General features: G+C 40.6%; 1 protein-coding gene across 4 annotated transcripts; it reads left to right on the top strand.

Moving 5' to 3' along the window:
- Positions 1-3594: 3594 nt before the first annotated feature.
- On the top strand, positions 3595-13520 carry ZNF181 (zinc finger protein 181). Of its 4 annotated transcripts, none has more exons than XM_045292888.1 (5): positions 3595-3891; positions 4730-4805; positions 8564-8684; positions 8930-9028; positions 11127-13520. In XM_045292888.1, the coding sequence occupies exons 2-5, from the start codon at positions 4797-4799 to the stop codon at positions 12539-12541; spliced, it is 1644 nt and encodes a 547-aa protein (XP_045148823.1). In that variant the 5' UTR covers positions 3595-3891; positions 4730-4796; the 3' UTR covers positions 12542-13520. The 4 variants fall into 4 exon arrangements, with proteins under 4 accessions (XP_045148823.1, XP_045148827.1, XP_045148825.1 ...); XM_045292892.1 differs by having other exon boundaries at positions 3601-3891; positions 8933-9028; XM_045292890.1 differs by lacking the exon at positions 3595-3891 and adding an exon at positions 4298-4563.
- Positions 13521-13974: the final 454 nt, after the last annotated feature.

The raw sequence follows: 13974 nt of genomic DNA, 5'->3' as shown, positions 1-13974 counted from the left end.
TCTATTTGGGGTCATCGTCCTCAAGGCCTGGTGGGCCAGGATGTGCTCCAGTCTCTCCTCCTCCCCTGTCATCTGCTCCTGTGTGCTCTGGTCAGATAGATCCTTCTCCCGAAGCTGCAGATTCAGTGCCATCCTTTGAAATAAATTCTTCTCAGGGGAGGGGCAAGAAGATTTTAAGAACTTGAGTGAAGGGGAGCACAGTATACGCTACGGGAAGTTGTCAAAGAAGGATGGAATCAAGAGAAGAGACTGGGAGGAGTGCAAGTGTTAATTAAACGCAGCAGAGGTAAGTGTTATAATTATATACACCATCCTACAATAAAGTTGATTCCTGGGTGGATAGACAACCAGGTTGAGCAAGTGTGAGAAAGAGTTAAAGATATCTATATATATTTGACAGAGGATAGTTGTACCTGGATAAATATTTTTTTCTGCAACCATATTTGTGGATGTAATGGAGCATACAGGGGACACATTTATGGAGACTTCGTGAACATGACTAGGCACCTGGAGGGAATGAGTCAATGGATCTGGGGGCTTAGAACAATAGTCTTAAGGAATAATACCAAAGTCAATTGGCAAAACATAGTTCACAAAATCTACGTCCTACTGAGTAGTGAGAGCTAGGGACTCTTAAAAGCTAGGGAGCAGTCATCTAAGGAGCAACTACTGGTCTCTCCCTGACTGGAGGAAAGAATGACGGAAATGGAAGACGCATGAACACAGTTGAGCCCAATGGACTATGAACGCATTAGTCACCACCGTGAGACTAGGAGAACGAGCGGTGGGTCCACTGTCTCCACCTGCTCTGAAAGGAGTTAGGATAGAAGGTCCTGGATGACACTGTTGTTTAGTTGCCACTGCGTCAATTCCAACCCACAGAGACTAAACAGAGACAGAACTAAACACGGCCCAGGCCTCTCAATTGTTCCTGTGTTTGAGCCCCTTGTTGCAGCCACAGAGTCAATCCACCTCATCTAGGGTTTTCCTTTTTCGTGTTGCCCCTCTACTGTATTGAGCATGAGATCTTTTTTCCAGGGACGGGTCTCCCCCGATACCATGTCCAAAGTGCATGACATGAAGTCTCGCCATCCCTGCTTCTAGGGAGCAAGGCTGTACTTCTTCCAGGACACATTTGTGGTTCTTTTGGAAATCCATGGAGCTGGATACAGTAGGGCAAAGTTGTAACAAAACAGAACGTCATGTAGGAGACCAGGCTTGCTGGTTTGATAGGGGCTGGTGGACCCTCCCAGGCTATGTCTTCCTTTGGTCCTGGAACTGATCTTTCTCCTGTGATTAAATTTGGAGCCAAGATACGGACAGGTCTAAAAGAGCAGTAATAACATTACATGTGTGAGCATACCTTAGAATTATCAACCATTTGGAATGAAAGGAACAGCATTTACCTAAAGAATAAGTCAGAAAGGCTGAGAAAGGAGGAATAGCGACAGGAAACAGGGAAGAGGTGGAATTAGAAATGTTGGATTGATGGGATTGCACTGAATGACATGAAACATAATGTGTGCAAATTGATTATCAGAAAGCTAATCTGCTCGGTAAACCAGAGGGAAGGAAAGAGAGAGAAAGAGAGAAAACCAAGCCCTGAGGATGATATTCCTGCTCAGAGCAGCCAATACAGAGAGGACCATAGAGCCGACTCCACAAGACATGGCATCCCTCGATGACCCATAGCGCTACGGGGGACACAGTGTGGGAAGTGTGCCTGGTCTGACCCCCACCCTCCACGGGGGACGAAACATGAAAGGAGTGTAACAGAGCAGCAAGGGAAGCAAAGCAATAGTCCCCAAGGAGTCTCAAAAATAGATTTCAGGGCAAGGGTTTGGCACCTCATCAGACTCAATCAGAAAATATTCATAAAGATCAACAGACACACCTAGAACTATTTGTAGGCTTTTCTTCTTTTTTTCATGTCTCTCTATATAAGACAGGCAGGATGAACAATCCTGAGGAGAAAAAAATGTGACTGATGGTTCAAGGGGTACATGGGTGAGGGGAAGGTGGGTGGTGGGGTGGGAAGGAAGTGGGGAGCCAACAAACTCAGGAACAAGGAACAACAGATGATCTAAAGTCGATGGTGAGGAGGGTGTAGAATGCCTGGTGGGGCTTGATCAAGTGCAATGTAGCCAGAGGAATTACTGAAAGCTGAATGAAGGTCAAACACAATAGTGGGACAAGAGGAAAGTAAGAGTAGATAGAGTAAAGAACTAGGAGGCAAAGGACATTTTTAGAAGTATAAATACAGGCATGTATATATATAAATATATTTATATATAATGATAGGGACATAGGTCTACATATACATATTTATATATTAAGTATTAAGGTAGCAGATGGACATTTGGCCTCTTACTCAAGCCCTCCCTCAATGCAAGAACTCTTTGTTCTAATAATCTGGCATTCTGTGATATTCATCTTCCCGACACAATCGCTGAAGACAAAATGGATGCATAAGCAAATGTAGTGAAGAAATCTGATGGTGCCTGGCTATTAAAAGGCCAAAAAAAAAAAAGATATAGCATGTGGGGTCTTAAAGGCTTGAAGATAAACAAGTGGCCATCTAGCTGAGAAGCAACCAAGGCCACCTGGAAGAAGCACACCAGCCTGTGTGATCATAAGGTGTCAACAGCATCAGGTATCAGACATCAGAAGATCCAAAACAAACAGCAACGCAAATGAGAGGGGGATCATCTGTAGACAATTGGACATCCCCTCACAGAAGGGTCACAAGGAGGGGATGAGCCAGGGTTCAGTATAGCACTGATGAAACATACAACATTGCTCTAGTTCATTATTGCTTTCTCACTCCCACTATCATGACCCCAGTTCTACCTTACAAATCCAGCTAGACTGGAGCATGTGCACTGGCACAGATAAGAGCTCTCAACACACGGAATCCAGGACAGATAACCCCTCAGGAACAATGAGAGTAGCGATACCAAGAGAGTAGGGGAAGGTGGACGGAGAAAGGAGGAACTGATCGCAATGATTGATGTCTAACACCCCCTCCCAGGGTGACAAAGAACACAATACGGGTGAAGGGAGACAGTGGATGGTGTAAGATATGAAAATAATTTATCAAAGGTTCATGAGGGTGGGAGGGTAGAGGAGGGCGGGAAAAAAATGAGCTGATACCAAGGGCTCAAGTAGAAGGAAAATGTTTTGAAAAGGATGGCAGGAACATATGTACCAATGTTCTTGACACAATGGATGTATGGATTGTTAAAAGAGCTGTAAGAGCCCCTAATAAAATGATTAAAAAATAAAGTCTCATAGAGTACAAGTGACATAAAGTAAGTGGGTTTCTAATTACCTAGTGTGAAGCTACCCTACAGGAACGTTCATTTGACACTATCAGCAATACAACAATCCTTTTTTGGGGCGGGGGCGGGGGGGGGGGGCTTGTCAGCGTACGAGTGACCTGGAAGAGCTAGTCACACGCACCTGAGCATTCTGGGAAATGTAGTTTCTGACTGGGGAACCATTGTCCTCACGCAAGAAGAGCGCTGCTGTAGCTCTGAAGGTCTGGCCCCTCCGAAGACAACGCTTGTCTTACCGACACGTCCCCGGGGTGCTTTAGTGGACCACCTGGCGACGAAGGCTCCGGGAGGTCCGGTCGTCTGAAAAGCCCGGACAGTTTGTTGTTGAACTCGCGACCGCAGAGGCTGCTGGGAAGTGTGGTTTTCCGGCGGGGCGGCCGTTGTTCCCGGAGGCAGTAACTTTTGTCCAGGACGCGGAAGAGTCTGGGACATGCAGCCTCGTCGTCAGGGCGGCTCTCGTCCCACGGCGCCGCAGTCCCAGGCCTGGCGGCGGCTCCGGGAGGACGCTGAGCGGCGCGGCCATTGTCCGCTCCCCGGCGGCCGCGCGCCTCAGGTACGGCGACGCTGGCGCCGGACGCGCGCAGCTCGCGGGGAGGCCCCGCCCGGCTCCGGGCCGCTGTGCACGGTCAAGGGCTGCCCTGCGGGCGGGCGGGCCTTCCGCGGCCTCCGCGGACGGTTCTGTAAAAGGGGGGGTGGTACTTAACCTTGGTTCTGTAAAAGGGGGGAGGGTGGTACTTAACCCCGGCTCTGTAAAAGGGGGGTGGTCCTTAACTTCGGTTCTGTAAAAGGGGGCTGGTACGTAACCTCGGCTCTGTAAAAGGGGGGTGGTACTTAACCTCGGCTCTGTAAAAGGGGGGTGGAACTTAACCTCGGCTCTGTAAAAGGGGGGTGGAACTTAACCTCGGCTCTGTAAAAGGGGGGTGGTACTTAACCTCGGCTCTGTAAAAGGGGGGTGGTACGTAACCTCGGCTCTGTAAAAGGGGGGTGGTACTTAACCTCGTTGAACTGTGGTGAAAAGGAAACCCGGGCTCTGTATACGCAGGACACACTTCGAGCGAACGTCCTGTCTGTCATCTCTCAGTTGTTTTTCGTGTTACTCCAGTTCTGACGCTGACGGTTCCCAATCGGCTTCCTTCTGGCTCAGTTTCAGTTTTCTCACCATTAGAAAAGAAAAAACGGGAAATAATGTAGAAGGCCCACCGTGCATTGTCATTACTATTGCTTTGTAAGTTTGGCTCCGTAGAAAGCAACCTGGTACATGCTAAACCCACGCCCAGGAAGCCCCTATACCCACAAAGAGTGGTTTCCTCCGATGCCTTTTCTTACTGGGGTGTCACCAAGTTGCAAGGTCAATCTGCTTTTTCCCCCCCGCTCTGCCTCTGCCATTGCAGGACACTGCTCTGCTTTAAGACCCGAGACCGGAAAGAGGACTGTGTTGGCTGGCTAACTAGCAAAGTCATGTCTCAGGTGAGTTTAGCATCACCCCAAATCTTCTTGAATATTTTCTTATCAGGGCTCAGGAGGGTTTGCCCTGCTTCTGCTAGTTTCCAGGTTAACAAAGTTCATTTAGGGATGGGATCTATAATTCCTTTTGTTATAACAAAGGATGAGATCATAGGAGAGTTCCAACATACTGTTCTCGTCCCTTAGTACTCTTTTGCCACAGATGGAAAAAATTTCTTATTTTTCTGCTAGAAGTCTCTGTGGAGCCAATAATAATTTAGTACAGCTTAAAATGCAAACTTGGAATTTGAGGTTATCTGCTTTATGATTATCCAACTTATATAATGTGGTTTTGATGAATGGTTTGTTTTTCCAGTTGCTCGGGTCAGATGTTATTTGGAGTTATCCTTGATTTCTTTTTTCTAAAAAAAAAAATACAGACGTGCAGGTTTTTATGCTATCACTGCCATTTTGTCCTCTAATAAATAGCAGATGCTTGTGCTCAGTAAATAGCTGCTGAACAGATAAATGAATTATTACCAACTGATAGGGAAGAAAGCTTGCCCAGGAGACGACATGAATTGCATGTGTATATGTTGAACAAATTCTGGCTTCTTGGGAAAAAAATTAGATAACTAGAAGAAATAATTTGATTTTGCTGCTGCTGTTTTTAAAGTAAAAGCTAAAGTAAACTCCTAAATCATGTACTTCTTTATTTTCTAAGGATCATGAAGTACCTGTTAGGAAGAGCCTTACGTGGGTTAGGTATATACTGAGATACAGGGCTTCATGATCCAGTACAGTGTTGTGTAGGAAAACTTCCTACAAGGGTGGAAATGGTCTTTGTGTGTGTTGTCCAGTGTCACAGCCACCAACCACACATGTTGAATTCTGGTTAGAGTAACTGAGGAATTGAATGAACTTAAAGTTATATAACCAAATATGGCTAATAATTACCATATTTGAACAATGAAGAAGTGGTAGGAAAGTCTTCAGAGCACACACACACACACACAAATTAAATAAATGCTAGGACAGTTAGGTATCCTAAATGATTTAGGGCAGGCAGCAAAGGCAATGGGGAAGAGATATCTGAAGTGTCCCCAGGAAAGCTAGGTTAGAGCTCCGAAGTCTTAGAGGTGGAGTGAAATGATGCTGACCTAAGGGAACATTGTGAGTGTCCATAGAGAGACTTAAGGTAGTTGTTTGAAGAACAATAATTAAAAAACAAACAATAATTTTTAAAAAAAGCAATAGTTGTTCAACAGGGACACTTTACCCTCCTCTTTCCCCTGTAGTACACATTTGGCAAGTTCTAGAAACAATTGTGGTCTCCTAATGGGAAGAGCTGCTACTGGCATCTAGTGGATGAGGCCAGGGACACTGCGAAGTGTCCTGTAATGTTAGTACAGGACAGCTCCCCACGACAATTACCCTGGACCCAAAATACGAATAGTGCCAAAGTTCAGGAACCCTCTTCTAAAGAAGGAACAAAGAGTTTCTTTTCACGTGATTTGTGGTTTTTATTCTGCAGGCTATTAATAGGATGGCAGCCATTAAGAATATGTTGAAAACAAAATATGAAGTATCTGCACATTGGTGAAGTAGAATTTAGTGCTTTCTACGTTTGATATAATCATTTTATTTTTGATTTATCAGTTGATATTTGTAAAGACAGTTGTTTTAAAAGCTTTGTGGAAAGTAGGCAAAGATGGAAGGATTATTAATTCATTTAATGGAGCTAGTATAACTCTAATATCTATGTAAGAGTAATTCCAAATATGAAAATAAATTTTCCCTAATGCCAAAAGGGAAAGAGTTTTTCCTCCCTCCCTTAAGCATTCAACTACTAATCACAAGGTTGGTAGTTCATAACCACCAACTGCTCCCTGGCAGCATAAAGATTTACAGTCATAGATACTTGGAGTTAGTGGGCGTGGGGTTTGATTTCTTAGAGCAGGTCTCTGAATGGCACAGACAATGTGTGCTTGACTCCTAAACCAAAGGTTGTTGGTTTGAACCCACAGAGTAGTACTGCTGAAGAATTCCTGTTGTTCTATGCCTGTAAAGACAAGACTACATACACACACACACACACATCTGTAAAGACAAGACTACACACACACACACACACATACACACACACACACACACACACACACACACGCTCGCGCGCACCCGATGGAATTTGGTTGTATTTGGTAGTATGTAGTCTCCATAAGTCAGAATTGATTCAATGGCAGTGGGTTTCTTAGAGCATTTCTTTAAGAAAACTTAATTGTGAATCCTTCCTCTGCTCTTTGAGATGTATATAAATGATTTAAAAAATGAAGTAAGCCTCTTGCTGGACATATAGCTTACCACTATCCTTTTGAAATGCAAAGATCCAGGAAAATAGCACCTTTTTCCCCGTCTCTAGGAGTTAGCCTTAGTTCTTGGCTCCAAGTTTTAACTATCTGCTTGTTGTAAGACATGAGCAGTTTTATATTTCCTTTAGATAAGGGCAATGAACGAACAGAGGTGACCACCCTAACTTCCAGGTGACTTCAGAATGACCTCTATGTAGCAAATGGTGGTATCAAGTTCTCTTACTTGATAATAGCTTATCATTAATTCGAGAACGTGTATATACGTAGAAGGTGACGTTTCTTTTTGTCTTTGTAATCTCATTAGCAGTTGGCATGTGAAATTCATGGTTGGGCTAATGCTTTTACAGTAGTAAAATGTTCTATACTTGGTGGAGAGGATTTTCTACATTGGCAGGAGATTTTATTTATTTTTATTTATTTCCCCAATACCTGACACAGACCCCCACCCCCACCTCCCTGTTATAACTAAAGACCAATATCAGTAAAACTGTATGTGAAAAATTTCCAAATAAAGTAATAGGGTATTAAGTCAACTACTCTTGGAGAAAAATTCACCACATCCAAGAAATGTCTATCTCGCCAATGAAATATAATTGCAATGCCATTTTAGATGCACCTATGAATGCACACACGTGTAACCTGCTATAGAATGTTTAAGCTTCTTAAAAGAGATTTTGCTATCTTATGTAATACTGTAGTCTTGTGAGTACTCTTGAGAAGAAGAAATTGCTAGACTTATCAGTAAATATTCCTTTAAAATATTTTCCATGAAAGGTGCCTATTCTTATATTTTTTGCTCTTATGTTAAGATCCTACTTTGGACTGTATTGCCTGGAACAATCCTTTAGTGTTTTTTCCCAGGAGTCTCAAATTATTTTAATTCTCAAATGACTACTGATACAAGGTTTAAGTACACACCACAATTATGTGTATATTTTCTTTATAAATTAATTATTTGTATATCTGTCAAGATAGATGTCTTCTTTATGAACCTATGGATTGTTCTTTCTTTCCTTTCCCCTTGTAGATCATAGTGATCATCTCTTTAGAAAACAAATGATTTAACACCATTTTTATTGCTTATCTAGCACTTCAACCATAAAAGATACAACTCAGAACTTGACTATATACTACCAAATGGTGACTGCTGACTTTTTGGAATTTATATAATTCTGTTCCCTTTGATAACAGTAACTTTCCTGAAGCAAAGCTCATGTATTTGTCTCACTCTTATTGTATAGCAATGTCAAGCACATATATTTCTAGTTATTACTTAGATCAAATTTATTATTCTTTTTCTAATTGCTGATTCTTGTTGGCTTTTTTCCCACAACCAGAGTAATTTTATTCCTTGTTTAGTGACATAAGAGGCCCGGGCCATGGTTGAGCCCTCAAATTTGTTTGCCATTTCAGGTTACATTTAGTGATGTGGCCATAGACTTCTCTCATGAAGAGTGGGGGTGGCTAGATTCTGCTCAGAGAGATTTATACAAGGATGTGATGGTCCAGAATTATGAGAACCTGGTCTCTCTAGGTAAGGATATCTTCCCTTTACCCCCAATAGGGAAGGTCTTTCTTCTGCTACTCTGAATTGCTGAGAGCCCTCGTAACTAAATGGCTGAATTCTGTTCTGTGTCCAAGTAAATGTTTAACTCTGTGCCTTGCTTAAAACTTACCTTCCCATTTTAGTAAACAGTCATTAACTCTTCCTCTGGTTCTTACTGTGATGCCCTCTTATCACAGCTTACATAATTTCCTTTTCTTTTTTTTCCCTACAAGCAGGTCTTCCCATACCTAAGCCATATGTGATCACCTTACTGGAGGAAGGGAAAGAACCCTGGATGCTGGCGGACAGACTGTCCCAAGATTCCTTCACAGGTGAGTCATGGTGAATCAAACCAAGGAAGCTTTGAAGTAAAAAAAAAACTTGTAGAGAATGTGGAGGTATACGACACATTTTATGATATGATAAGTATACTATTTTCAAAGATTCCAGATATAAAGGAAATTGAGGAATTTTCGGCTTAGATTTCCAAAGGATTATTCCTCCATCCTCACTTATAAGCTATGTGGGTTGCTTATGCCATTGAAGGTAGAGCTGTTTGCCATCATTGTAATTCAAATTGTTATTAGAAACAAAATATCGTAAATTAATTTTAAACCCACTTAAGGAAAAATTAATTGATGACTTTAGGCCAAGAAAAGCTGTCGATCTTGCAAGTCTGGCTAGACCAGAGGAGGTACACTGGTACAGATAGGAACTGAAAATACAGGGAATCCAGGACGGATGAGCCCTATAGGACCAGTGGTGTGAGTGGCAAAACAGGGAGGGTAAAGGGAGAATGGGTAGGAAAGAGGGAACCGATTACATGGAACTGTGTGTGACCTCCTCCCTGGGGGACAGACAACCGAAAAGTGGGTGAAGGGAGATGTCGGACAGGGCAAGATATGACAAAATACCCATTTATAAACTATCAAGGGCTCATGAGGGAGCGGGGAGCCGGGAGGGAGGGGGAAAATGAGGACCTAATGTTGGGGGTTTAAGTGGAGAGAAATTGTTTTGAAAAACGATGTACAAATGCGCTTTACACAATTGATGTGTGTATGGATTGGGATAACAGTGTTGTATGAGCCCCTAATAAAATGTTAAAAAGAAAAGAAAAGAAAAGCTGTCAATTAGCTGGAAAACCATTTTTCTTCTAAAGTTAAGCTTCATAGATCAAATATGAACATGAATAGTATTAGAAGTAAAGAACATTTAAGAAAGTTTCCTAAACTAATATTTTTTCTGATGTCCAATACAAGGAGCCCTGGTAGTGCAGTGGGTCACACATTGGGCTGCGGACTGCAAGGGCAGCACTGGGAAAACCACCAGCCACTTGGAGGGAGAAAGATGAAAGTTCCACTCCCATCACAAGTTAGAGTCTCAGAAACCCACAAGGGCAGTTCTGCCCTGTCCAGTAGGGTCACTCTGCGTTGGAATGGACTGAATGACAGAGATGTGTTTTCTTTCTGTTTTTGTTTTGTGTGTTTTTTATATATTATTTTATTGGAGGCTCTTGCAACTCATATAACAATCCATACATCAATTGTATCAAACACATTTGTGTATATGTTGCCATCATCATTTAAAAAATATTTTCTTTCTACTTGAGCCCTTGGTATCAGCTCTTGTTTTTTCCCTCCCTCTCCCAACCTCCTACCCTAATCAACCCTTGATCAATTATAAGTTATTATTATTTTCATATCTTATACCGTTCACTGTCTTCCTTCACCCACATTTCTGTTGTTCGTCCCTCTGGAGGGGTGGGTGGGGGGGATATACCTCGATCATTGTGATCGGTTCCTATTTCTTCCTCTTTCTCCCTCACCTTCCCCCTATCCTCATGGTATCACTATTTCTATTACTGTTGACAGAAAGGAGTTATTTTGTTTTATTTTTGTTTTTAGTTTAAATGTCCAATGTTAAGAATCATATGATTTCACACAGACCCTAAATAAACTCAGCCTAAATACCTGTAAGAACTAAAAAGCATTTAGATTATGTTGTTATCATCCACTTCAGTTATTGCTGTTTAGAGACGAGCTATAAATTACATGTTTTAAGCATGTAAATCTGGCAGCATTGAGATTAAGTAATGTTTGAAGAATCAAAGCTATAAGACAAAAGTGTGGCCTTTCATATCAATATAGCCACAAAATGATAGTTTAAAATTTAGAATGTGATTTATATAGTTTTTCTTATATTTTTTCTCCCCATATATTAATTGCTTATATTAAACTCTTCTTTTATCACTCTCTGACCCTGTGAGCTTTCTACACTGTGCTTCACTTAAGCATTTTCCAGAAATCATTGAGCTGTCATGTGCTTTGGAAAGACTTTTTCTTTTTGTCCAATTCTCCCAATTTCTACCATAAAAGTTATTTCTCCATGAAGGTCAGAAAAAGCAATGTTTATTTTCTTGATATGTTTCAGATTGGGAATCAAAGCAGAAAGACAAAGAATTATCATCAGAGGAGCATATTTATGAAGATTCACCCCAAAGGGTAATAATAGAAAAAATTATAAAAGAAGATCCTGAATATTCAAATTTTAACAATGACTGTGAATATAGAGGGACGTGGGAAGGGATAGATGGAAATCAGGTAGAACATTTTAGACCTGTCACCCTCAATTTTCGAGAAAGCCCTCCTGGCGAAAGTGTTTACAATTACAATATGTTTGAAAGCATTTTTCATTTAACCTCTATTCTTTCTGAGCCCCAGTTAATTTCTGTTGAAGGGAAGTCACACAAGTATGATATACCTAAGAAAAGCTTACAAAATAAGTTACTTATAAAAAGCGAGGAAATGAATGATGGAGTGGAACTTTTGAATTCTAATGAAAGTATGGGAGCCTTCAGCGAAAGCACATCTCTTGGCCTTCACCAGTCTTGGAATAGTGAGAAAATTTATGCATGCAGTAATTGTGGAAAAGCCTTTGGCAAACAGTCAATCCTTAATCGCCATCAGAGAATTCATTCTGGAGAGAAACCCTATGAGTGTTGTGAATGTGCAAAGACTTTCAGCCATGGTTCATCCCTTGCTCGACATCAAACAAGTCATAGTGGAGAGAAACCATATAAGTGTATTGAATGTGGGAAGGCCTTTAGCCACATCTCCTCACTTACTAATCATCAAAGCATTCATACCAGAGATAAACCATATGGATGTATGGCATGTGGGAAGTATTTTAGTCGTGTTTCACATCTCATTGAACATCTGAGAATTCATACTCAAGAAAAACTCTATGAATGTCCTTTATGTGGGAAGGCCTTCATTCATAGGTCATCTCTTGCTCACCACCAGAAAATTCATACTGGAGAGAAACCATATGAATGTGGTGAGTGTGGGAAAGCCTTTTACTGTAGTTCACATCTTACTCGACATCAAAGGATTCATACTGTAGAAAGACAATATGAATGCAACAAATGCCTGAAAATCTTTAGTACCCTCTCATATCTTATTCAGCATCAGAGTATTCATACTGAAGAAAAACCCTTTGAATGTCAAAAATGCAAGAAATCCTTTAACCAGCTTGAATCATTGGATTTACATATGAGAAATCACATTAGATTGAAACCTTTTGAATGTAGTATATGTGGGAAAGCTTTTAGTCATAAGTCATCCCTGTTTCAACATCATAGACTTCATACTGGAGAGAAACCATATGAATGTTTTGAATGTGGAAAGACCTTCAGCTATAGTTCAAACCTCACTGTACATCAGAGAATTCATACTGGAGAAAAGCCATATAAATGTAATGAATGTGGGAAAGCTTTTAGTAAAGGCTCCAATCTTACTGTCCATCAGAGAATACATTATGCAAAGAAATCCAGTAACACAGTGTAGTGAGTATGGAACAACCTTGATGCCATGTGTATTACTTAATATGTAAGAATAGGAAGGTGTTATTTGTTGTAATAACCAGCTATAGGGTCTGTCTGATTCACCGTCAGTATATATATATTGGAGAAATGTTCTGTGAATGCAGTGAATATGAGAAGACCTTTAGAAATAGTACCGATCTTATTCATCACAGTGAAGTCACGTGTTGTGTATATTGTGTGCTGCGTCAATTTCCTGTTATAGCAAGCTTGTAGGACAGAACTTAACCTGTGGGGCGTCCTAGGCTGTACTCTTTATGGGAGCAGATTGCCAGGGCTTTTCTCTTGTGGAGCAGCTGGTGGGTTCAAACCACTCACCTTTCGATTGGCAGACAAGCACTTAACCTTTGAACACCACTAGGACTCTATATATTATACAATATGGATTCCTTGTAAAGCATGTAAAAGTCAAACAAGAGAAAAGTCCTGTGATCTATGGGGTCTTCAAAAAGTTGTGTACAAGTGGAATGAAAAGCAAATGAAGATTTTTCATGAACTTTTTGAATTCCCATTGTTTAGTAGCTGTAGGCGTTCCTTTAAGTACATCCTTCATTCTACATAAAAAAAACTCATACTGGAGAGAAATCTTATGTAAGTATGGAAGGATTCATAAGTTCATAAGATCCTTATCTTGGTAGCTATCAGAAGATTAATATAGAATAACCTGAAGGATATAGGAATTATATGTAAATATTTTCTTTGTCCCAAAGATATTAGTAAACAGTTTTATAGTAATGCTAATAAGAATATAAGTATTTCTTAACATAAGCATGCTGCATAGGAATTATTTTTAGCTAACGGGCATGTGAAGATAATGTAGTCACCCAATACATGTAGTAAATGTGATGACGATGGAAAAAAAAAACTCAACAAGAAACAGCTATAAAAAAAAAGTTGTGTGAATCAAATTATTTGTCTCTAATAAAAGAATTGCATATACTGACTTTCACTGTGACACTGATAATTTTTTTTTATTTTAACACTTTTACAGATACATAATTCACATACCATATACTTTAATGATTTGAATATATTAAATAATTGTGCAGTCATTACCACAATCAACTTTAGAATATTTTCTTCATTTTTGTACTGGTAATTATTGGTGTTCCATTTTCCCTTAAAACCTCCCTGCCATAACTCTTAAGAAACTATTAATCTAGTTACCGTCTTTAGATTTACGCCTCCTAGGTTTCATATAAAGAAAAATTCTAACAAAAAACTCCACAAAAACCCCCAACCCGAACAATAACAAAATAGGAAAATCTCACTCCAGAAGAAATCAGGAAAAAATGAAAACCAAAACTAAAAATGAGTAAACGGAGAAAACAAATAAGATGTTAAATTTTAACTTCATTATATGTGCTTTGGGGGTCTTACCTGTGTCACTTTACACCG

The sequence above is a fragment of the Echinops telfairi genome, unplaced genomic scaffold (genome assembly GCF_000313985.2).
Source record: "Echinops telfairi isolate 266 unplaced genomic scaffold, ASM31398v2 ScPeMD7_655;HRSCAF=1070, whole genome shotgun sequence".
NCBI lineage: Eukaryota > Metazoa > Chordata > Mammalia > Afrosoricida > Tenrecidae > Echinops > Echinops telfairi.
Note: the sequence above shows the minus strand (reverse complement) of the source record. Positions and strands in the feature narration are given on the sequence as shown.